We start from the raw sequence: 26,614 nt of genomic DNA on the forward strand, positions 1-26,614 counted from the left end.
TTAGTAACAAAAACCATCACTTGGTTACTCTTAAGTTTAAATTTAGTTATTTAATTATAAAAGGCAATATTGTAATTCTTACATAGTGTGTATTTACGAACGGTTTTGCGTTCAGTTGTTGTTAAAATAAACCTTTGGTTATTTGTGACATTTTAAAATAATCGTCCTTGTCCTGTGTATATGCTGTTTAAAATAATTACTTTTTTATATATTAATTTTAAAACGATTTAGTACATTATATTTTTAAAGTATTTTGGAGCATCGCTGTATTTGATCAAGTATAACCTTGTAAATATGCCATATCGAAACGCTACTTTGACAACAATCGTCAACAATGGTGGAACGGATTCTGTGACATTTCTGAGGCAGTGTTCGTTTTCTGATACGAAAATATCAATAATGATCAATATTTTAAAAGTAATAACAACTGCGATAATATTTTAATAATATTTCGCCTTATATTAACACAAAACGTCGAGAATGTGTGATGTTTGTTCGGAGTTTTCACAGCTTTTAGTAAATTGTAAGTTACATTGTTTCGAAATATTGTGAACCATTTACTTTTACGTGTATTTTCTTACTTAGAACTTTGATTATTCATACTAAACTTTTATTAAATGAATGAAAGTAAATAAAATTTAGTCTAAATGCCCTTTATGTTTGTTTTATTTTAGGTGAAACAAGATTAACCGACGATGTGTCCCAGTATCCAACTATAAGTCAATCCGAACTCGAAACAGTATTAAATTATATTCTTTCGTGGCCACAAAGGTAGGAATTGCGTTATTAGAGTATTATTCATTTATAAAATTATTATATTATGATAAAAAATATTATAAATTATAAATAATTTTGATGGCAAGCTTTCCTTTTAAGGCACAATTAGTTTTTGTATTAGTAAATTGTTATAAACGTATTTTGACAGTTCAAAATGTATTTAATTAATTAATTTTATTTAAAATGATATTAAATCGTATAATGTACTTATATTTAAGGCAATGTATGTGCTGTTACCGTGATGTGAAGAATTTTGAAAGATTTTATTTGGTGGTTCAAAGCATTCTGTGCTTATCCGTGTGCCAACTTAAACAACTCAAAGATGATTTATTAGCTACTGTTAAAACTGAAGCAAACACTGATAGTCAAGAAATACAAAAAGAACCAGAAGTTTTAAACACATTACAAAATGAAGAAGAAAGCCCGGAATCAAAAGAAAAGGTTCTGGAAACAGAAAGTACGAAACCTCCAGAACTAAATGAACCATCTGCAGATGAAGCTACTAGCATAGATAAACCTGCAACTCCTACTGGTGATACGGAAACATGGTCTATGCAGCAGAAGGAAAAGCTAATGCATATAGTGTCCAAGATATTTCTCCTAAATTTCCCTCTTTATTTAGCATGTAAACATTCAGCACTTAGCCGTCTAGATGACTTGTCGGCACAGGAGATATCAAATCTGAGCTCATACTGTGATCTTCATGATACAGAAATACCAGCATATTTATTACGGAATGTTAGCTTATTTTGTAAACTTGGAGGAGTTTGTGCCATGACATCAGTATTTGAAAGTGCAACACCTACTAGTCTTCCTTTGTCTATGGCACATGCAATAGTGGCAGCTGTTGGTAACTTAAAACTGTGGTTAAATTTCAGAGCAGTTGCTCAACTTTTTATGCCTTTAAGGAGCAAGATATTAAAATATATGTGTAGTTTGGAAGACAAAGACTTGAGGGTACCAGCTGTCAAGTCTATGGCGGGTAAGTCATTTAATTTTTTTCATAATTCATTAAATTTTATTTAAACTAAAACATAAAAATTTGATACCAGATTTTATGTGGGGAGCTGCGAAAGAACCACTTGATGCCCCGCTAGCATTTGACGGAGATGGTTTGGCATTAGCATTCAAATATTTCAATAGCAGTACATTGACCATGAGGCTGGCTGGAGTAGCACAAATCAATGCACATATAGCTGCACATAATGAGCTCTGTGCAGGAGAACCGGCTGCTGATGCAGAACTGGCCGGACAACAATTGGCAACTTGGTTAACTAATAATAATATCATTGAACACTTGTTTGGTCCTAACTTACATGTTGAGGTAAATAAACTGTTTATTTCTTTACTTTGCATTAACCTTTTTTATGATAAATTTATTTTAAATAAAATAATTTGCTATGTTACAGGTGATAAAGCAATCCCACATGATTTTAAAGTTTCTTGCTGTGGAAGGTCGAGTTACCCCCGAGCATGTAGAGTTGGTATGGGCGGCTGCCCAGCTTAAGCACTGTGGCCGTCAAGTATATGACCTGCTACCTGGATTTATTAGGGCCTTAGCACCAAAGCCGTGTGCACATCTATATAGTCTGCTATGTTCTCTACCTCCCAAGGAACACACTGAACAGGTTAGTCTAACTACTGATCATTAAGTTTAAGCATGGTAATAAATTATAATAAATTTGATTTGGGTTGTAGTGCTTTAGCGGCCAGTTTTATCCCGCTGAGTTTCTTTCGCCGGTTCCTCTTAGGTATTTTCTTTTCCGAACCGGCGGTATCAATAAGTGTGTGTTATGCTTCCACACTGGAGGAAGGGATTAGAGTTTGAGCTTGTGGTGGCAGAGCCTGTACCTGGCGTCGGCGCTGATGCGCGCGATGTGGGCGCGCGGCGGCTGCGGCGCCGGCTCGCCCGCGCCCGAGCCGCCGCGCCTGGCGCCGCCCGTGTGCAAGCCGCACCACCGCTCCTCCTCCGAGGCCAGCGTCAGCATGGACCAGACCAACTCCGACGACGACCCGGTAACGGCCTTGACCCAAGAATCATTTGTGGAACCCATTCATGCTGCGTTTAACACTGTATATAGACACGCTTTATGTGTACATTGTAAAAATACATATAAAAAATAATAATGCATTAGATGTTTGTTACACTTTATTGGTAGTTGTAAATTATATAGATAATATGTTTAAAGTGTGAAGAATTGAGTACCTCCGGGGAAGAGGCTGGACCTACACCTCGGAAGCAAAGCAAACATCAACGTGAACTTACAGGTATATAATCAACTTTTTTTCTCTTTAATTACTAAACTACGATAAATTATTTATGTATTTTGTATTTACAGCTGAGCAAGAGTGGCTCCGAGAAGGCGAAGAACTGACTAAGAAAGAATGTTCTTCACTTAAATCTTGTCAAAAGTAAGTCACATCAGAAAATTCGTTCAAAGTTTTTTTATATTTAAATAAACTCGTATTTATACAGATCATTAAATGAGACACAAGAGTAATTTGTTTATTATCTATATTAATATTATAAATATGTAACTCTGTTTGTCTGTCTGCCTTTTTGTCGCTCTTTCACAACCAAACCGCTACAGAATTTGATGAAATTGAGTATGAAGCAAACTTGAACTCCAACAAAAGTCATAGGCTAACTTTTTGTGAGCGTAGCTGTGGGCGACTACTAAAACTTGTGAATGATGAGTAAAATATAAATTGTTCTCATAGACGTAACAAGCGAGCAGGAAGCAGCGGAAGTGCCAGCAGCGGCGCCGAAGAGTTGCTGCGGCCGCGGAAGAAGAAGCTTTACAAGAAGCGTCACAAGCCAGGCAAGACCAGGCATTTCCGTGAGTGCATGGTCCATATACTTCATTGGATCTTTTTAGAGATATATCAACTAACAAAAATTACAGTACAAATCTTTTAATATAATTGCATTTAGATGTCAAATAGTGTATATATGAGTTTAAAACTGTTTTTATATTCTTATTGAAAACTGTTAATCGCATTATTAATTGTTTATTACTGCCGCTAAATAAGATTTGTAATATAATTGTCGGCCAGTAGCGACACAACTGAAGAGCGCGGACTTAGCGGAGTCCGTGTCCGACGTGGAGGAGGAGTCGTCGGGCAGCGACACGGCGCACTGTCAGCTGCTGTGCGACAACGTCGACGCCAGGTTGGAAATTACCTATTTACTAATTAATTGCGTACGAGACAGCACATCAGATGCGTTCTGTTACTAGAGCCAGGACTCGTCTCCACTTTGATTTTTTCTAACCATTTGGAAAATGTATAGTACGACACAACTTAGATGTAGCATTGGCAAAATTCAAAATAAGTATACTATCTCAAATTATCAATATTTATTTATTTCGCCACTTTCATTTTAACTAATCATATGGAAAATGTATAGTACGACACAACTTAGATGTAGCATCGGCAAAATTCAAAATAAGTATGCTATCTCAAATTATCAATATTTATTTATTTCGCCACTTTCATTTTAACTAACCATTTGGAAAATGTATAGTACGACACAACTTAGATGTAGCATCGGCAAAATTCAAAATAAGTATGCTATCTCAAATTATCAATATTTATTTATTTCGCCACTTTCATTTTAACTAACCATTTGGAAAATGTATATTACGACACAACTTAGATGTAGCATCGGCAAAATTCAAAATAAGTATACTATCTCAAATTATCAATATTTATTTATTTCGCTACTTTCATTTTAACTAACCATTTGGAAAATGTATATTACGACACAACTTAGATGTAGCATCGGCAAAATTCAAAATAAGTATACTATCTCAAATTATCAATATTTATTTCTCATGTGAATATGATTTTTACACAAACGTAATAACTTGTAATGTCATATGACCTAATATATTCGTCAATTTTACAAGTGGACGTGGTTGAATTTTCCGATGCTACATCTAAGTTGTGTTGTACTATACACATTATTTTCTGCCTATATTAGGACGGGTGGGGTCTTCATATTTATTTTGACATAACAACTCTCTAAAATCCATCACAAGATATGAAATGCTTCGACTGTCTGTATAAAATAATAATAGCATCCTGCTATATAATTTATATGCTATTTAAATTAGAGCCGAGATGGCCCAGTGGTTAGAACGCGTGCATCTTAACCGATGATTGCAGGTTCAAACCCAGGCAAGCACCACCGATTATTGATGTACTTAATTTGTGTTAATAATTCATCTCGTGCTCGGCGGTGAAAGAAAACATCATCATCTAATTTCATAGAAATTCTGCCACATGTGTATTGGAACAGCGTGGTGGAATATGTTCCAAACCTTCTCCTTAAAGGGGGGGGCCTTAGCCCAGCAGTGGCAAATTTACAGGCTGTTGTTGTTGCTGTTGCTATATAATTTGTTAATAAAAAGCAGGCGGCTGATGGAGCTGCGGCTGATGGAGAGCTACAAGCGGCGCGAGGAGGAGGAGGGCAGCGCGTCGTCGGCGCTGTCGGCGCACTCGCACTCGCACCGGCACCTGCCCGACCTCGACGAGGACGACTCCGCCTGCGAGGAGGAGCTGGCCCGCCTCGCCGCGCAGGTACGCCCCCCCCCCACACGCTTACGGCGAGCGAGTGACAAATTGATAACAAGTTATAAAATGACAAAAAATATTTGTTTTGAAAATAAAAATACTAACCGAATTGAGAATAATCCTCCTTTTATTAAGTAAATGTGCAGGCTTTATGACTTTTTATACAATTTTATGAATATTTATAGATTATAAGATGCGGCTAATTTCATACTGAACGTGTATCCTTTTTATGCAGGCGCAATGCCTAACGGAGTACGGCGGCGTGGGCTTAGAGGCGCGCCCGCCGTCGCCCGCCCCCGCGCCGCTGCCCTTCAACGTGGACGACGTGTGCCGGCCCGGGAACACGCTGCTGTGGGATCTGCTGCAGGACGGCGCCATTGTGAGTCGTATGACGATGCCACACATATTATATCCTATTCTAGTTGCATTTTTTTTGCATATAAACAATTTATCGAAGTTTCTATTGAATAAAAATCATCAATCAATCAAATATGTATGGTTATTTGACTCGACTTTGTATGAGTAAAAATCATATAGTTTCTTAGAAGTATCTTTGCGTCGATTTCGTAGTAAATCAATGGTTTCATTTTTATACAGATAATATAAACAAAAATATATTAAATCATTATGATATGTGTTATAATTGTTATAAATTTTATAGGAGCAACTCGGCGAGGGTCTGGCGTTAGAGGCGGAGAAAGCTTTATGTGCACTGCTATGTTTTAGTACTGACAAATTCATCAGAATCAAATTCATAGAGGGATGTCTAGACAATCTCGCTAATCATAGGTAAATATATTTTTTGTTCACTTGATCTTTGATTATTTTTTTTGCTACTAATGTTCATCAAACATAATTAACTCGAACAGATCCGTTGCGGTATCGCTGCGTTTGCTGCCAAAGTTATTCTCGTCATTCCAACAACTAAGAGGAATGGATATGCACCAGGTTACAGTTTTTATTTTACTTATATTATTAATTGTATGACGGAACGAAAATAATACTGTCATATTTTGGAATGAAAATGTTATTGTTATGTAAATTAATAATTTGTGTTTATAACTCATCTCGTGCTCCGTAATGAAGTAAAACATCGTGAGGAATCTGAATGTCTAATTTCATAGAAATTCTGCCACACGAATATTCCACCAATAGTATGTAGAATATGTCATGAAGTGGAGGCCTTATCCCAACAATGGGAAGTTTGCAGGCTGTTGTTTTTGCTGTTATTAGAAATCAAAAATCAAAATATACCTTATTCAAGTGGGCTTTTACAAGCACTTTTGAATCGTCATTTAACAATTAAGTGAAGCTACCACCGGTTCGGAAAGTAGATTCTACCGAGAAGAACCGGCAAGAAACTCAGTAGTTACACTTTTTCAACATTTAAAAAAAATACAATCACGTTAGTTAATACAATTATTTAACATTAATATAGAATTATACGACGACCTCCATGGTCGAGTGGTGTGTACACCGGTTTTCATGGGTACGCCACTCTGAGGTCCCGGGTTCGATTCCCGGCCGAGTCGATGTAGATTACCATTAGTTTTCTATGTTGTCTTGGGTCTGGGTGTTTGTTGTACCGTCGTTACTTCTGATTTCCATAACACAAGTGCTTCAGCTACTTACATTGGGATCAGAGTAATGTATGTGATGTTGTCTCATATATTTGTATTTAATTAAAAATAATAAATTTGGATAGCAACAATGGTATTCGTGAGTAAGTTTCCTCTGAGGTGGGGGCTGATTCGTGTCGTGCGCAGGTGGTGATGTGGGCGGAGCGCGAGCGCGGCATGATGCGTCTGTTCCTGGAGGACCTGCGGCACTACGCGGGCGCGCGCGCCGCCGACGCGCAGCACTACGCGCACATCACCGAGCTCACCGTGCGCCTGCACTTCCTCACCGCCATATTCTCGCCCGTCGGCTCGCCGCACCACTTCAGGTCACACCGACCGCTCATACACGTACCATCATAGACATACCGCAGCCCCCTGCTGTGCTCGTCCTTGTAGTCACAGAATGAGAACATTCGATGTCATTTTTCAGCGTTCGAACGAGTTAGAAGCTAATTAATTTTCGAGTTACTGAATGTGTAATGATTGATGGAACAAGGTTCTGAGTCCTGATAATTTTTACCAATCGGCTGGCAAATATGTCGTGATCGATCGTCCATAATTTTTTTTTTTTTTTATGGTATAGGTTGGCGGACGAGCATATGGGCCACCTGATGGTAAGTGGTCACCATCACCCATAGACAATGACGCTGTGAGAAATATTAACTATTCCTAAAAACCTAACCTTGGGAACTAAGATGTTATGTCCCTTGTGCCTGTAGTTACACTGGCTCACTCACCCTTCAAACCGGAACACAACAATACTGACTACTGTTATTTGGCGGTAGAATAACTGATGAGTGGGTGGTACCTACCCAGACGGGCTCGCACAAAGCCCTACCACCAAGTAAAATTATATATTTATATATTTATATTATTGTATGAATTAAAAACCGAGTCCTCGTCCACAGGCTGACTGTGGAGCAAGTGGAGGAGCTGTGGCAGTGCCTGGTGGCGCGCGGGTCGAGCGAGTGCGCCGACTGCCTGTACTCGTGGCTGCTGTCGCACACCAAGTCGCCCGACCAACATGCGCTCGGTCTAGACGCGCTACGCTTCCTCTACGTCGAGAAAATGCCCACACTGGATCCTGAGGTTCATTTAAAACATTATTGTGTTAATAAACTTATATATAAAAATAATATATTTGAACATACATACGCATAAAATTCATTATGTTTGATTATTTTATAAACGTCATTATTTCTGCTATTGAAATAAATATAATCAATGGAATTGTAGTTTCCATTGCTAGAACCATAAATTGTAAATTGTATATGTACTAGTCTCGATTACTTTGTAACAATACTTCATTTAATAATAGACTAGAAATAAAAGTTTGATTGAATGTGTTTCCCAGACTATCAGCATAATGGGCCTCAGCCTGTACCAGCAGCTGTGCAACTTGGCGCGCATGGCGCTGGGCGCCGGCGACTCGCGCGACGCGGCGCACCCGCACACGCTGGCCATGGACCATCTGTGGAAGATCGCGCTTAGGGCCAATAGCACCGGTACATTCACTTAAACATTCCAAATTAATGATACTTAATCCATTGAGTTCTTATTTGTAAAAAATAATCGTAAAATGTTATGGTGCAAATATCATAAAAAAAATAACAATCTGTAAATTTTCCACTGCTGCTACTCTCCCTTTGAGGAGATAGTTTTGGAATATATTGCTTCGTTGCAAATATCATAAAAAAGCTTTGTGCCATTCTTTTTGGTCTAGTATTTAAAAATTATAATTGACCTTCTTTTTATTGTCATACAGATGTATCGATGGGCGCCATTCAATACCTCAACAGCTACTACATGGGCCAACAGTTACAACAAGAAGACGACTTTGTCTCGAAATGTATGTTTCACCTGTCATCAGCCGCTGAGAGGTTAATATCTAAGAACGACGACGGCCAGGGCACGTCGCTGTCATCGAGCGTTCCAATAGAAGAAAATAAAGAGACTGAAAAAACGACCGATAAACAGAATATTTATGAGCATATGACCGAAGAAGCCGCGCTACAGTGTATACAGAGGGCTTTGTTGTTGCTAAAAACGCATTTAGATACATTCAAAAGAAGGTATGTTGTTATTTTAATCTTGTGTTTATAAATATAACTTTGATCAATTATACATAAGAACTTACGCATTACAAAATTTAATAATATCATATAATAATATTGATGCTATATCTGGCATGTGCAACGTAAGGTATGGCTAAAAGCCTCTGTAATGTCTGCCTACTAAAACACTACTCGGTTGTTCTGGGAGTACAAGTGACAAGTCGGTCGGTCGGCAGGTACGCGTACCACCTGCGGCGCTGGGCGCTGGCGGAGTCGGGCGCGTGGGAGGGCGGCGCGAGCGGCGCGGGCAGCGTGCGCGTGACGCTGCAGCCCGCCGGCGCCGGCCCGCGCGCCTCGCTCGCGCTGCACCAGTCCGACCTCGTGGCGCACCTGCGCGCGCACGTGCACGTCTGGTGGGAGAGACAGGTGCGCGACCCCTAGTTACACATCGACATTATCTAAATATGATTCACTTCTATTTATAAATTAATAATTTACATATTACATTACATTGACGACCTCCGTGGTCGAGTGGTGTATACACCGGTTTTCATGGGTATGCCACACCGAGGTCCTGGGTTCGATTCCCGGCCAAGTTGATGTAGATTATCATTAGTTTTCAACCGACTTCCAAAAGGAGGAGGTTATCAATTCGTCTGTATTTTCTATGTTGTCATGGGTCTGTGTGTTTGTGGTACCGTTGTTACTTCTGATTGTCCACTACACAAGTGCTTTAGCAACTTACATTGGGATCAGAGTAATGTATGTGATGTTGTCTCATATTTATATTTATTTATTTACATACAGATTCAAGGGGAAGAGGGCGTCACTGCGCTCGCAACGGATGGTCCTCTCCGAATGATAACGCAAGGCCAGGAGCTGACGATCGACTATGATGAGAGGACGCTTTACGATATGGGGTTTAAGGATAACCAGGTCTGGAATAGAAGTAATATTTATAAAATCATAATCTCACACTTTCAGTCTATTCAGTATCAAAGGCATTTATGATCCTCTATATCCTTTCCTGCACCCCTGACAACGTGGATGTTAAGTTTCATAAAAATCCGCTGAATAGAAAAGACTTAAAAGCGTAACGATTTCACTTTCGCATGTATAATGTAATTTATGCTCAAATGTGACCTTGAGAAAATAAAATCTGAACTAGTGCCCATATCTATCTATCTATCTACATATTTCAGTAACTAATAGTAAAGTCATATGTATTTCTGTACCACGCCCACAGTTGGTGTTCGTGTCGGTGGGCGTGGGCGGTCGCGGCGCGTGGGCGGAGTGGCCGTCCGCGCAGCCGGCGCCGGCGAGAGCCCGGCTGCCCACCCACCTGCTGCTGGACCCCACCTATTTTCACCACTTGTTCACGCTAATGCAAGCGCTCGGCCAGATGAAGGAGCCAGGGACTGGGGTGAATGTCTATTAATTTTTTTTTTATTTGATTTTATTGAAAATAATAAAATGAATGGTTGAATTAATAAGAGCTGCGATGGCCCAGTGGTTAGAGCTCGTGCATCTTAACCGATGATTCAAACCCAGGCAAGTACCACTGAATATATGTGCTTAATTTGTGTTTATAATACATCTCGTGCTCGACGGTGAAGGAAAACATCGTGAAGAAACCTGCATGTGCCTAATTTCATCGAAATTCTGCTTCATATGCATTCCACCAATCCACATTGGAACAGCATTGTGAAATATGTTCCAAACCCTCTCCTTAATGGAAGAGGAGGCCTTATCTCAGCAGTGGGAAATGTACAGGCTGTTACTTTACTTTACCTTACTTTAATTATATTTATTTAATTTTGATTATGAACATTTGTTATAAATGTATTGTAATTTAATTTATAACATTAAATCATTTATCATTTTCAGGAGCCTGTAGCTCATACTAAAGCGCAACTTTTATCTCGCCGCGTCTGGGACATTCTTCAAGCTGTGCCTCTTAACCCTACACTTCTGGAAGCATTTCAAAACCCATCAGAGAATAAGCTCCCAGAACTCTTAGACCCCATGAGTCCACAGAAACTAATGTACTCTCTACATATTATAGACAAACTAAGTTCAAACAATAATGGTTCGAATGTGAAGGAACCCGCCAGTAGCTTGGATAAGACTGAAGAGAAAGTGTGTGTAGAAAATTGGAACGAATTATTTATTAAGAAGGGTGGACTGAGGTTGCTGTATGATATTATGATGTCAGGTTAGTCCATTAACATTACATTCATTCATTATAATTACAAAAAAAAAAAATTGGCCACTGCAGTTAATTTGAAAAAGTATGGCTTCCAAGAACTAGGGTGCGAAAACTAATTAATTGACAAATAAACCCAAAAACTTACTAATAAAATCTTTGTCTATTATATATACATATTGAGTTATATCTATTTGATACAAGTTAAGGTCGAAAATAGCTTGTAATTACGTTTTCTGATGTATTCACATTACAAATTGAAAGTTTATTAGTTATATACAAATACATACTGTAACGAATTATCAGTATTGTTGGAAAACGGTTGTAATGCACTGATTAATATACATCGTAGCAAACAGTAAACGTTGAAAGGCTTGGTAATAATCTCCAATTGTACAAATCATCATATTATGTGTATATGTGTAATTTGGTTCTCCAGGCGTTTTGCAGCGAAGCGACGACAGCGAGTGGCGGCAAGACTGCCTCGCGTTATTACTGCAGTTGCTGTGTCGCATCGGAACATTGCCCACCTCTGAAACCGGACAGACTCCAAAACTACACCCAGTACGTTATTCGTACTATCTTATTAAAAGAAAATATTGTATTTGTGTTTTATCAACAATTTGCCTGTGACATTGCAAGAATTAATTTTAATCTTATTTAAAAATTCACACGTGTAAAATTTAAATCCATTCCATGGTATTGTCAGTCTTTTAAGTAGCACAAATAGTAATTATGTAGAACTTTTTGTTAAAAATTAAAACACACTAATTCCAATCATTGATCCTAGGCTCTACTATCCTTGATGAACGTGGAGGAAACGACGGAGAGGTTGATATCGATACTATGCGAGGCGGCCACGGTGAAGGAGCCCACCACATACAAGACTGGATTCTGGGGGAGGGCGCAGGTGAGGGTCGCGACGCCGGAGCGGGCGGGTGGGCGAGCGGGCCGGTAGTGAGTGTGCGTGTGCGCAGGTGGTGCAGCACGCCATGCGCGTGTGCGTGGTGTGGGCGCGCGGCGGCGGCGACGCGGTGGCGCTGGCCTGGTCGCTGCGCCGCGCCGCGCCGCGCCTGCTGCTGGACGACGCCGACCCCGCCGTGAGTGCTGCCTACACATTGAGCCATATTATTTCGATTACAGCCCTCCACTATACATTTCAGAGATTTTTGTCTGCACGTCAATCTGGCTTTTGATATAAGGCAGATTCTGAAGCAGATGATGAGACTTCATAGCGCAGGTTCTGTCCTTTTAAAAGTTGTCGGGGTTTCTGCTACTATTCCCAGTCTGGGAATCAAAAAGTTTTAAGCCAGTACACTCCCGTGCCCCGGAAAGCACGTATGGTTGCTGGTATTGCGCCTAAACTGACTGTATCATATTCTCGGTAGTTTCGACGTTTAACCAATGTTTACGTAGGTTCGTCGCGAGGCGGGCAGCGCGCTGTATCGCCTGTGCGCTGGCGGCGAGACGGGCGTGCTGGCTCCTCTGCTGCAACTTTTGCTGCAGCATTTGCCTCGCGCCGCTGACATGCGACCACACAATTACCACCACCACGAGGTAACCGGGGAAGACTTTAACCTATGGCACGATATGAATGTTTAAATAATTTTTACACTTAATTTTTTAATGTTTTATATTCCATCCATCCATCATTCCATTATCTTCTACTAATAGCTATTTTGCTTTTTAAATATTTGAAGGTTGCTCATCATCACGCCGAAGAAGGAAAGGAACCATATGGCCCAGCATGTAGAGACTACTTCTGGCTTGTATGTAGATTGATAGACGGGTTACCAGAAGACTTCTTTAAAGGTATTTTATTATATTTTTTTACGTAATATTAATAAAATTTTATATATATATATATATATGCTTCAAAGAGTATAACTTTGTCGATTAAACATGATTTAGAAAAAGTCCATTTTTTAGAAGGTGCGGTCGCAGAAGACAGCGGAGCTCCAGATTTAAACGAACTCTGTGAACAAATCCGTTGTTCCCTTGAAAAACGTGAGATAATAGAGAAACGCTCTGAGCCGTGCACCCCCGACGACGGACTGTACGGCCAACTGAGTCTCCTCACGCACTTATCGAAACATCCCCTACGTTTTAAAAACTCAGAACAAGGAACTAGAACCTTAGAAATGGTATATAAAATAATCTTTATTTGGACGGCTCTTAATCAAACCTCTGTCTGACGAACCCTCAAAAATGTGCTACTTTTCGCTAGGTTTTCGGGTTCCTGTTCGACGTCCCCAACCCCTCCCAGAGAAATCTTCCGAAGTGCAAGTCGCAGAAGTCTCGCGCCGCAGCCTACGACTTGCTAGTGGAACTGGTTCGGGGCGCGCCGGACAACTACATGGTCCTGCATCACAAGCTCATGGAACATCACAAGCCCGGTAAGCGATCCGATCCGTCGGGATCGTCGAGTAGATGAGCGCGCGTACTAAGCTCCGCCCCCCCCCCCCGCAGGCCCGTCGTCGTCGTACCCGTGGGACTACTGGCCGGCGGAGGAGTCGCGCTCGGAGTGCGGCTACGCGGGGCTGACCAACCTGGGCGCGACGTGCTACATGGCGTCGTGCATGCAGCACCTGTACATGATGCCGGCGGCGCGCGCGGCCGTGCTGCGCGCCGACCCCGCGCACAGCCGCCACGCGCCCACGCTGCACGAGATGCAGCGCATGTTCGCCTACCTCATGGTAATGCCCCCAGCCCCCGCCCTCTACTTTCTGAATCAGGATTAAACATTCGCTCCCAAAATTTACATATATTGCTTTTTGTTAAATAAAAAAAAACTATATATAAATTTTGGGTAAGGTGGGTAAAATTTAGAGCGTCACTAAAATTGGATGATGTTCTTAAACATAAATTCTTAAACGTAAATGATACAAAGATTTTGACTTTCCGTAAAATCACTGATCATGCCTAAGTTTTTTCATTGTATTTTCTCAGGAAAGTGAACGCAAGGCTTATAATCCGCGTAGTTTCTGCAAGGTCTACCAGATGGATCACCAGCCGCTGAACACTGGCGAACAGAAGGACATGGCAGAGTTTTTCATAGACCTCGTATCCAAGCTCGAGGAGATGACTCCCGAATTAAAAAAACTAGTCAAGACGCTTTTTTGTGGCGTCCTAAGTAACAACGTTGTGTCGTTGGTGAGTAAACATTTCTCATTTCAGCTTTCATACAAGTCGATTAACACGAACATCTGGACCAGTTACAGGGCAATGAACTTCGCTAATGAGGCATTAGATATCATGCTCCATCACAAGTACATAACTTTATCTAATCTCAATAATCATACCGAAGGACTAGTGACTTTACGTACTGTCGCAGCTGCTTACAATAAAATCCGTCCCTGTATATGATCTAATTTTCCACAAGCTAGCCACCATCAAGGCATTTTGTATTTATAACATGGTTACCTTAGCTAGTGGTGACGCCATTAGTGCGCGGTGTGACGGTGGGCGTGTCCGCAGGACTGCCCGCACGTGTCGCGCACGCTGGAGGAGTTCTACACGGTGCGCTGCCAGGTGGCCGACATGCGCAACCTGCACCAGAGCCTGGACGAGGTCACCGTCAAGGACACGCTCGAGGGCGACAACTGCTACACGTGCTCGCAGTGTGCCAACAAAGTTCGCGCCGAGAAACGGTAATTGTTATCTGTAACTCACTAACACTTGTTAAATTACAGTTATTATAAATGATGTGTCGTGTCGCTGTGGTCGTCAATCGTTTCGGGAGTTGGAACACTAAACAGTTCCTAGGCAGATTGTGCTTTGACTAACGATCCATAAAGAACTGCCCAAATACAAACCGACTACTTGTCTAATTCATAAGATTTGTGTGATCATGGAAAAAAGAGTAACTACTGAGCTTTTTGCCGGTTCTTCTCGGTAATAATCTTCTTTCCGAATCGGTGGTGGCTCCACTTACCATAGTTGTTGAATGACGATTCAAAAGTCCCTGTAGGAGCCTAAGTGTATTTTGATTGTGGCCTCCTTATTTATAAGTACGATTAAATCGATAAATACGTATTTGTTTTAATGCTTTAATTGTTTAAAATAAGCAAAGTAATAAAACGTATAGTATTGTTAACGTCTAATATTATATTTTTATAATAATAATAATAAGATTTTTTTTTGTTAAGATGCTGTCATTAAGATTATAACAACATATTGTTTTTATATTTTTAGAGCGTGTTTTAAGAAACTACCTCGCATCCTCTGCTTCAACACGATGCGGTACACGTTCAACATGCTCACGATGCTCAAGGAGAAAGTCAACACGCACTTCTCTTTTCCCATGCGGCTCGACATGTCTGGCTACGTCGAGAAACATTTGATGCCGGCGCAATACCAAGGTAAGCGTTATATCGATTCATTTTAACAAATATCTCCTTGCTTATGTCTGATTATGTTCAAAGACAATAAAAAAAAATATGTTTATGTAACACTGGCATATATTACAGAGGAGAAAATAAAATCAGCTGAATTAAAAAAAGACGGCGAAAATAGTTCTTACAATGAAACCGAAGATCCAGATACAGAAGAGCATTATGAGTAAGTACTTGCGGTTTCAATAATACAGATATAAAACTGTTTGCCTGATAGTTTGAGGTTATCTCCAAATGTTTTTATTTACAAACTACTCCGTGACGACTACTCCGTGAGCTTAGTGTAGTGTGAGGTGTCCCGGTGTCTAACGGTGTCGGTGCGCAGGTACGAGCTGATAGGCGTGACGGTGCACACGGGCACGGCGGACGGCGGCCACTACTACTCGTTCATCCGCGACCGCGAGCACGAGCTGCACGACCGCTGGCTGCTTTTCAACGACGCCGAGGTCAAGCCCTTCGACCCCGCGCATATCGCCGCTGAGTGCTTCGGCGGCGAGATGACCGTGAGCGCACGCACTCTACTACCCCCCCCCCCCTCCCCCCGACTCCTTCACGGAGGCAGGGGGGAGAGTGCAGGGGCTTTTACCAGTACTATAAAAATGGATTAGACAAAGTTTTACGGCACTGATGCCCAGTGGCGTAGCTAGGTGAGGAAGGGCCCCGGTGCATAGAAAAAGAATCGGTCTCTCACCCCCTCTTTCCCATCCCTCTTTAACTAATAATTACCCTTTAAAATTATAGATACCAAATAAGAAATCTTGTGCGTAGGGTCGTGATTTTCAAGCTACAGAAGCTTAACGTTTAGTTTAGAGGGCCTCCTGAACTCCGGGGCCCTGGTGCACTGCACCTCCTGGCCCTACGATAGCTACGCCACTGCTGATGCCTCAATCCTTTCTTGAAAATTATTTTGTTACCGTGTGGGTTTTTGGCGATGTTATGCGAGTGGTTGAAGACTAGCTATGTATGCGTTTTATCAAAAATGTTTTTATATACAAATAAGTAACTTATTTTTTGTTTCAGAGTAAAACATACGATTCGGTCACGGATAAATTTATGGACTTCTCCTTCGAGAAGACGAACAGCGCTTACATGTTGTTCTACGAGCTCAGTCCGCCGCGCAACCAGCGGGGCTCGGACTGCGGCCAGCAGGAGGAGGCGCAGGTACTTGGGTCGATAACACTTGTGGAGTAGAACACAACATATTTTTCTCTTTTCGACATATTATTCTCTCATTAATTAAATACTTATAAACATCCGAAATACAACCCGTTGTTACCTTAATCGACCAGAGAAGCAAAATGAGAATGAAAAATCAATAGTCAATCAATACTCAGTAGTTTTCTCTTCTGAGCTCTATAAGATATAGAATCGATAGGATGGTCACTCAGTATTAATAATTGCCTGTGTGTGGGCGGCAGTCGTCGCGCGCGGAGGAGAGCGCCAGCGCGGCGGTGGAGCGGCGCGAGGCGGCGCCGGCCGTGCAGCTGCCGCCCGACCTGCTGCGCTGGATCTGGGACGACAACATGCAGTTCCTGCACGACAAGAACATATTCCAACACGCCTACTTCACGTTCGTATACGCTTCATGTTTGAGAGAAAGAACGACTAATTTTATCATTATCATTTATCATCATTACATAGTATGAAACAAATTCCCTCATCGCTGTCTGATCCTTCAAATTTCGCAACGGATTTCGTTGCGGTTTTTTTTTTTTTTTAATAGATAGATTGATTCGAAAGGAAGGTTTTTGTATAAAATACGAGAAAATAAAGTAAAGAAATAAGAAAAAGTCTGTAGTATATTAAGTATCAGCATTAGACCCGTGTGATGTCGGGGCGGGTCGCTAGTTTTATACGAACGATTCTGTTCTATAACATAGTATACTACATTGAATTAACATGAACAAACCTACCATGTTGGAATAGTGTCAAAAATAGGCCATAAAAGTAAAACACGCCAAGTTTGTTGCCCGTGGTCAAGACTCCATGTCCCAACAGGTTCATGGGTCAGATGTGCAGCTCCGTGCCGCAGTCGCTACTCACGCTGAGGCCGGAGATCACAGAGGTCGCGGCCAGACTGTCGACCTCTTTCTTCATCGAAACATTTATACATGCCAAGGAAAAGGTTAGTCTATCAGGATATGCGTAGTGTAATTAAAAACAATAACTGGAGCGTATGGATTTTAATATTGGATATATTTACCTCCGTGGTCGAGTAGTGTGTACACCACGACTTTTTTTTTGTATATGAGTAAGTTGGGTTTTCGATTCCCGGTCGAGTCGATATAGAAAAAGTTCATTAGTTTTCTATGTTGTCTTAGGTCTGGGTATGAGTTGTTCCGTCGTTAATTTTTTTTACACAAGTGCTTAAGCTAAACATTGGGGTACATTGGGGCAATGTATGTGATTTTGTCCAATATTTACTATTTATTATTATTATGTCCATTATCTGACATTTATCATCAGTATAGGAATATGTCAGTTTACGCGTGACTATATTTATACTTATTATATAAAAATAAATGTTACAGCCTACGATGGTGTCCTGGGTGGAGCTGGTGACGAAACAGTTCAACGCGTCCGCCGCAGCCTCCGAGTGGTTTCTCGGTCACATGGCTGATGACACGTGGTGGCCTATGCAGGTAAAGCCTTTTATCACATACAACAACAGCCTGTAAATTCCCACTGCTGGGCTAAAGGCCTCCTCTCCCTTTAAGGAGAACGTTTGGAACATATTCCACCACGCTGTTCCAATGCGGGTTGGTGGAATACACATGTGGCAGAATTTCTATGAAATTTGTCACATGCAGGTTTCCTCACGATGTTTTCCTTCACCGCTGAGCACGAGATGAATTATAAAGACAAATTAAGCACATGAATCAGCGGTGCTTGCCTGGGTTTGAACCCGCAATAATCGGTTAAGATGCACGCGTTCTAACTACTGGGCCATCTCGACTCGTAGGTAAAGCCTTTTATCACAAACTAAGCTATAATATACCTCTTTTGACACTAATGTATCGTTTTGTTTCGATAAATTTTAATTATTATTTTTATCAAATAAAACCGTTTTTTTTTTCAGGTGTTAATAAAATGTCCGAATCAAATGGTTCGACAAATGTTCCAGAGGCTATGCATGCATGTTATACAAAGGCTGAGGTGATTATTATTATTTATTTTTAAAGTAACTTTAAACATATAAATGGATGATTGTGTGAAATCCTATTAATTTCAGATCTAGTCATTGTGCCTTGTATCTTCAGGGTACGGAAGAAAGTGAAGACAATAGCAAATTAGGGGAAGCGAGTTGTGTTACTAGGTTTATAAGGATGTTATTGTCTTTGGTAAGAATTTTTTCTTTCCTTTTTTTAATAATATAAAATAACGAGAAATAAGGTTTTAGTCCTATAGACTTGTGGATTTATTTCAATTTTCTAATAATGGTTGCCAAATGTAACAATATCAATGTTGCGTTCTTTTAGTGGGGTACACAATTAAGTTTGACTTTATAGTATGTAATAGTTAAAATTTTAATAGTGAAAATCTTTACTATGGGTGTCTAATAATAAACTTTTATTGGTTTAATATTTGAAGCTGAATTTTCTATTTAAAAAGTGAATTTCCTGTTGTCAGATGGAAAGCGGAGCGCGGTCTCATTTACGGCACCTGACTGAGTACTTCAGCCTGCTGTACGAGTTCAGCAAGATGGGCGAGGAGGAGGGCAAGTTCATGTTGAGGGTCAACGCTATCTCCTCAATGGTCAACTTCTACTTGGGGCAGAACTCTAACACGGTATGATGTATTGGTTACTGTAGGTTTTTGGGTAATTATTAAAATCCATTTGTGTTATGTTATTATAGAATTATTAGCGATTGGATCAAATATTAGCTAATTTTCACACAAAAATATGTATTCTTAATATTTAGCTCGGCTATTTTACGATCTTCTTACGACATCATGTCAATTACATCGTAAATTTCGTCAAGAGAATGTCGGTAGCGAGTATAAGCGGTACTGAGCGGAGAAGTGCTGCAGGTGGAATCCCCCAGCGAGGAGGCGAGTGGTAGCGGCAGCGGCAGCGGTGCCGCGGACGGCTGCGGAGACAAGCTGCGGCCCGGCGCGCTCGACAAGATGGTGGCGCTCGTCAGCGGCCTCGTGGAGCGCTCGCGGGACCCCGCCGGACACCTGGCGCTGGCCGAGCCCGACGCGCGCGCGCTGCTGCACGCCAAGGTACGGTGGACCATATGTAATAGTTTGTATCTTCGTACGAACACGTACGCAAATATATCTTAATAATGACAATTTTTTTCTCTTATTATCCTAAAATTATACTTTGTTTATGAACGTTTCAGGGGTTTCCTTTCATCTATCAGCAAACGAGGGACAGTCTAAATCTGCAGCAGACTAGATCTCTGATCTTCGCTCTGTGTCGGTGGAACGAAGCGCTCGCCCAAAAAATAGTGAACATGATCTTCCAGGCGATCGCGAAACACTCGGAAGTTAGTATAATTAATCGGTCGCAAATGTAACGTACCGACGTAGACTAAACGGGATCGTTCGTTCCAGAGCTGCGGGCCGTTTTTTAAGCTGCTGACGCTGCTGGTGGAGGGCAGCGGCGGCGGCGCGGGCGCGTCGGGCGGGCTGCCGTGCTTCACGCAGCTGGTGCTGGCGCGGCTGTGGGACGCCGGCGACGTGTGCCCGCACGCGGCGCTCGAGTGGCTCGCCATGCAGGTGCCGCGCAACAAGGCGGCGCACGCGTGGGCGCTGCGCACGGCCGACCGCTGGCTGGAGGCGCAGCTGCTGGCGGCGGGCGCGGCGCGCGTGCGGGCGGCGGCCGCGCTGCTGCTGGTGGCGCTGGTGCCGTCGCAGCACTTCCGCGCCGGCTACGCGCGCGCGCGCCCGCTGCCCGCGCCCGCGCTGCACCTCGCCAAGCTGCCCGACACGGCGCACCACACGCTGCACCAGGTGCGCCCCGAGCCCCGTGCTCTCTGGCCACGCCACTAGCCACGTCTCGTTTTATTAGTAGTCATTTAATTTGCTTCTCGCTTTACCCAGGTGTATACGATGCTGCTAGGGAAATTAAAAGCTGCTCGAAAATATACGGACATCGCCGTCCACGGAACTATGAAGCTGACCGCATATTTTGGAGTCATGTCGTATTGTGTCGTCAGTAGGGTAGAGAAGCTAATGGTATGTAATCGATTTACTTCAAAAGTCAATGACTTGAGTAAGAAATGTACCTATCTTTGTGTTTCTTTTTTCGTGCGCAGTTCGGTCAGTACTTCAACGATCTGTGGGAGCTGTACCACCCCGCGATATCGGAGCCGTCGGTGGCGGTGCATCCCAACAAGCAGGCGCTGCTCACGTTCTGGCACGCCGTGTCTGTGGACTGTCCAGAGAACGTGCAACTAATGCTAGCCAACCAGCGCCTCACTAAACACATAGCATTCAATTATATTCTGTAAGCTACAGTTCTGCATATATTTTTTCTACATTAAACTTATAAAATATTCAACTAAGATAAAAACCATCTAACATTTTATATCATTGAAAAAATAGAGAAATTTGCTCATTGTACTATTAAAACTTGCAGTGCGGACCACGAGGACGGCGAGGTAGTGGCGTACAACCGCGCAATGTTACCGCCGTACTACGCGCTGCTGCGCCTGTGCTGCCGCCGCTCGGGGGCCTTCGCGCGTGCGCTCGCGCAGCATCAGAACATACACTGGGCCTTCCGCAACATCGCACCGCACGCGCACCTCTACCCCGGCGCCGCGGACGAGCTGCTCAGGTTCGACCGGCACTATAATGCAAGCTATACAAAAACAATTTTGGTAAGTTATAAAGAGATAAGTAACATAATTTGATCGCCAGGCTAGCGCGAATCCTGGCGGCTCGCGGGGGAGCGGGCGGCGCGGGCGGCGCGGAGGGCGTGGACGCGCGCGAGGCCGCCGCCTTCCGCCGGAGCACGCTCTCCGCTTACTTACAGGGTAAGTTGAGCCGTCTCTCTACTAATACTATAACTAAGCTTATACCTCAGTAGCGGCGGTTTCTCCTAGTGTTCGCATCGTACGAATTACTTTTGCAGGTTTAAATGGACGGACGTGCTGGACGACGTTAATATCGGCGTTCTGCACGCTCGTCGAGAACGAGGACGATAGACTGTATGTAGTTTACAATGGTGGCCTACAGATGACTTTTGAAGTGAGTAGTATACATAAACTATATAACATTTTAACTTTTCGTTTGAAATACATTGAAACTAATGTGATTTGAAGGTCTAGTGTTGAAAAATCGTCGAATCTAATATGTGTGTCTATTTGTGACTCGAATATTTTGAGAAGAAACTTTTATGTATCTATCTGAAGTGTTATTTAGACCTACGTATTAGAAATACTTATCATCATCTTACAATGAACGCATAAATGCAATTCGATGCTGTCCTGTAACAGGCGCTGCACAGCCTGCACGCGGTGTACGTGGAGGGCGGCGGCGTGGGCGGCGTGGGCGGCGCCAGCGCGGGCGCGGGCAGCGCCGTGCGCGCGGAGCTGGGCGCGGCGCTGCGCTGGGCGCGCGCGCTGTGCCGCACGCTGCGCCTGCGCCGCGACGCCAAGGAGGCGCGCGCGCTGCTGCTCGCCTGCAAGGACTGGCCCGAGTGCGCCCGCCGCCTGCTCACGCTGCTCAACCTGCACCAGCGCACTCCGCGCCTGCCGCACGCCGCTCTCGGTTAGGACATGTTCCCTTATGTATACCCAGAAAAATAACACCTCGAGCATCTTGGAGCTAGATAATAAAATGTAAATATCGAAGGTTTCACACTCGGTCACTTTTTTTCTCTTGTGGTTTGTTCCTAATTCAATATGAGAATAGAAAGTTATTGCAATCTTTCCTCCGCATTCAAATTCAAATAATCTGTATATTTATTTGTTTCTCGACAGTTCGTTATGTATTATAAATTAATAATTAACTCTTCGAAGATAATTATTTGAAGATATTAAAATTGTAATGCTTAGAGAACAAAATCATGAGATTGAAAACATGTCCATGCACTGAGATCGCCTATCTGATGCCGCCGTCGACAGGTGTTCTCCGCGAGCTAGTGCTGATCGGCGGCGGCGCGGCGCTGGGCGCGCTCGTGCCGCTGGCGGCGGGCGCGCACGCGGCGGCCCGCGCGGCGTCGCGCCCGCGCCTGCGCACCGCGCACGCACACGCGCACCCGCACTCCCCGCCGCGCCCCGCCTTCTACCGCCCCTACCACAAGTTCATTGGTGTGTACCAGATATTATGTCCATGCCGTTTTATAGGTTACGGTTGTATATTACGAACGGTATTCAACAATATGACAACTTAAATTTTGCAGACACGTGTTGTCGAGTCGCGCGGAGTCAGCGCTGCATGTCGGAGCAGCTCGTGCTGCTGTCAGCGCTGTGCGCGCTCGAGGCGGTGCCGCTTCGTTTCAATTATTTCGCAACCTTCTGGAGAGACGTCGCCACGTCACCGGTGAGGCACTACTATGTTTGCCATTTCAATGTACAATTTCGTCGGTGTGGATACTTTTGTTATATTCAACCTAAGTTTAAAAAAAACTACTGATAGCGTGTTATCCTCCAGGCGGACGCGAAGTTAGAAGAAATGTTGCTGGAATGTAGTGTTGTGTCGGAGTACGTCGATGCGGTGCTATTGGACGAACGAGAGTCGCTAGCTGATCCTGCCATCTACGACTTCATGCAGCATTATTATCCCAAAGTATTCTTCGTTTAATTTGTTTACATTTATTTGGATATTGACCTAAACAATTCACTAATTAATTTTTAATACAGTTGGGAGGGGCGACGAGTCCGTGTGCGTCGGGCGCGTCTAGCGTGGCGGGGGGGTCGGGCAGCTCGGGCGCGGTGGGCGGCTCGTCGCGGGCGGCGGAGGCCCTGGCCGAGGAGCTGGCCGGCAGCGCAGCTCGGGCGCCGCTCGTGACGTTGGTGGGCAGTACGCGGGCGCTGCTGCTGATGGCCGAGCGGGCGCGGCCGACGACGGGCTCGTCGTTAGCGCGCGCTCTGCATCGAGCCGCCACCGCGCTGCACCAAAGGCTGCTGAGACCCACCGGTAAATCGCTATGCTGAGTTTATGTAATCATTACATATTATAAAACGAAGTCGCTTACTGCTGTTTGTCCCTATGTATGGTTAGATCTATATAATAGGCTATTTGACAATGCGAAAAATGAACTGTGAATTATTGTAATCAGTGTATATTATGAGTTTAAAAATGGTTATTTACTAACGAAACTTGAAAATAATAATTAATTTATTAAAAAATCAATAAATAAAGATGATTTTTTTCAAACGTTTGTCACGTGACACAAAACGCTCCTGATTGGCCGGGCTTACGATGAAGTCACTTTGTTGTAAACCTTCCTTTTCTACTATATGTACCACAGATTAAAATACAGCAAAGTGACGTCACCGACCCCATTGCAGCGCCATATTGTCCAGGTAGCGTTTTCGCGCGTTATTTAAATATGGAATTTTTAATATGATATTTTTCGGCAAATATGTACTAGAAATAAAAAAATCTACTTTGACTGGGTTCCTTAACCTCTACTAAATAATATAAAATGGATTTTAAAAACCAGTCGAATAGCCTATTACGCAACGGATTTTGATGTGAACGTTTTTTTATAGGTGGAGTAATTCGAGTGGAAGTATTTAATAAGGACGATTCAGTAAAGAAACACTGATAATTTTAGAAGTTTCTGTAAAGTCGTAAACAAACAATTTCTGTAGTACATGTACAGTATTGCACCATACGACTAAAATATCCTTGTCCTTAAAAAAATATAATATGTTTTTTTTACGCTACTAGAATATATCGTCTTATTATTTTTTGCTATTGTAGCAAATTATAACTTGAGATGTTACAATGTTGCGGCAAATTATTGAGCAATAATAGTTTCCATTATAGAAGAAGAAACCGGCGAGGCGGAGGCGGGCGGCCCGACGAGCGAGGCGCGGTGCCCGTCCGCCGAGGGCAGCGAGGGCGAGGAGCCGCTGGAGGAGTCCGACGAGTCCGCGGAGGAGGCGCCGGCGCTGCCCGACCTGCTGCCGCTGCTGTCGCACGCGCTGCGACGCCTGCACCAGCTGCAGCCGCCCGACGACTGAGCGACTTAACCCCGGACTGTGACATCAGAGCGACTCTAATACCCACCTTAAAGTAAAGTAAAGTAAAGTAACAGCCTGTAAATTTCCCACTGCTGAGATAAGGCCTCCTCTCCCATTAAGGATAGGGTTTGGAACATATTCCACCACGCTGTTCCAATGCGGTTTGGTGGAATGCACATGTGGCAGAATTTCTATGAAATTTGTCACATGCAGGTTTCCTCACGATGTTTTCCTTCACCGCTGAGCACGAGATGAATTATAAAGACAAATTAAGCACATGAAACAGCGGTGCTTGCCTGGGTTTGAACCCGCAATCATCGGTTAAGATGCACGTGTTCTAACCACTGAGCCATCTCAGCTCCCACCCACCTTTATCACGTTGAAATTTAGATTATGAAATGAGAGCACTTTAAAAATAAACCGCATTGTGTTTGATATACCTCACGGTTGTTTCTAGTAAACCGTTACAAATTAGATTTTTTAAGCACACATATCTGTAAATATTATATGTCTGCAACCTGTAATTATTCTCAATATTAAATAAATGGCTACTCTGTGGCGTGAATCGAATTAAATTTTGACTATTAAGTTTAGCAATTGACTAGTTTTATGATATATCTTACTTTGAAAATTTATTTAAAATTTTTAAAACATGAAAACTATATATTTGGGACTTACCCCATATATCGTTTATTAATTTATATGTTTGTTGCACTACTTACAATGAAAATTGTTCGAGGGCTATATAAAATCTAGTAGAAAAAGAAATGAAAATCGTCGTAATATTGTTGCGAAGTGAATCGGGTGCTTATGTTGAAATATGTGCAGTTACTTTCATTTATTTATTATTAAATTTGTAATTATAAATTCATGACATAACAATGTTACATATTTTTTTGGAACATTCCAAGCTTTGATCAATAAACTTCTACGAATAGGAGTTAGGGTATATTTCTATCTGTTTTACAAGAAGTAAAATACAAATTAATACACCCAATTCGCTGCTCTTACGTGGAAGTGTATCGTGTATCGTTTTTAACTTCATGTGACGATTTCTTTGTAAGAGTATTTGAAAAACAATTCAGACGACCAAATATGTTTTTGGTGTTTTGACTTGTTTTTCAAAAGTATAGATGCTCAATATGTAATTTTATAAAATTTTTTAGATATTGCCTTTTTCGTTTAGTATATAAGGAGTTTGTAACAAACGATGCTTAAAGTAAATATGTATAGAGTCTGTTTGCTACCTGTTTGAAATGACTATTTTATTTATGTTTAACATTTTATGTAATCGGTCGCAGATATTTTAGTATTATATCGGAGGTCGGATGAAACAAAATCAACTATCTCTTTTACCCGTATGTTTCAAACACTGCTGGTATTTGTCATACTTGATTTTGATTTTTTAATTGTATCACAATTGATCTTTTAATTAACATATTTTTCAAAATATCTCATTTTGTTACTTATTTAAAAGATTGACGTTGACTTGTAATACTCTCTATTCCGACCCCAAATGTAAATTATGTTACTTCTGTGACCGTAATCTTAGGTAATTAAATATTGTGTATTGAGTGTAACTAAAATAATGGTAGATGTTTTTATTGTATCGCTTGATCCTGACAGAATCTCTTGGAATAAATTCAATTCATTCCCAGACGAGATAGAAAACACCACATGAATACTTAGTCATAAGATGTTTAGAGTAGGAATGTTTTTTTTTATTGAAAGGTCCCTTAAATATTAATTGAGACCAAAAAATATTTTTTACAAAATATTTTAATCTTAGCACCCACTTTTTTTAATATAAGAAGCAGGATAGAGAGATAATATAGAT

The 26,614-nt window shown here is 42.2% G+C and overlaps 1 protein-coding gene across 1 annotated transcript; it reads left to right on the forward strand.

The window, feature by feature from the left end:
* Nucleotides 1-328: 328 nt before the first annotated feature.
* On the forward strand, nt 329-24,933 carry LOC124538260 (ubiquitin carboxyl-terminal hydrolase puf). The gene is made up of 56 exons (XM_047115250.1): nt 329-523; nt 675-771; nt 996-1,759; nt 1,830-2,101; nt 2,187-2,405; nt 2,620-2,793; nt 2,967-3,045; nt 3,117-3,189; nt 3,499-3,617; nt 3,835-3,949; nt 5,193-5,361; nt 5,591-5,734; nt 6,017-6,144; nt 6,225-6,303; nt 7,122-7,300; nt 7,883-8,063; nt 8,329-8,479; nt 8,740-9,046; nt 9,265-9,454; nt 9,836-9,964; nt 10,275-10,451; nt 10,916-11,243; nt 11,674-11,798; nt 12,025-12,144; nt 12,212-12,334; nt 12,651-12,791; nt 12,935-13,046; nt 13,164-13,378; nt 13,462-13,630; nt 13,704-13,930; nt 14,184-14,387; nt 14,712-14,884; nt 15,429-15,595; nt 15,704-15,794; nt 15,954-16,131; nt 16,649-16,789; nt 17,047-17,198; nt 17,627-17,753; nt 18,160-18,270; nt 18,708-18,784; nt 18,861-18,969; nt 19,259-19,417; nt 19,661-19,855; nt 19,978-20,124; nt 20,192-20,590; nt 20,681-20,815; nt 20,896-21,086; nt 21,219-21,416; nt 21,500-21,615; nt 21,714-21,829; nt 22,078-22,351; nt 22,708-22,893; nt 22,986-23,125; nt 23,237-23,371; nt 23,446-23,722; nt 24,581-24,933. The coding sequence occupies exons 1-56, from the start codon at nt 481-483 to the stop codon at nt 24,775-24,777; spliced, it is 9,744 nt and encodes a 3,247-aa protein (XP_046971206.1). The 5' UTR covers nt 329-480; the 3' UTR covers nt 24,778-24,933.
* The last annotated feature ends 1,681 nt before the right edge of the window (nt 24,934-26,614 follow it).

Source organism: Vanessa cardui, chromosome 20 (assembly GCF_905220365.1).
Source record: "Vanessa cardui chromosome 20, ilVanCard2.1, whole genome shotgun sequence".
Lineage (NCBI taxonomy): Eukaryota > Metazoa > Arthropoda > Insecta > Lepidoptera > Nymphalidae > Vanessa > Vanessa cardui.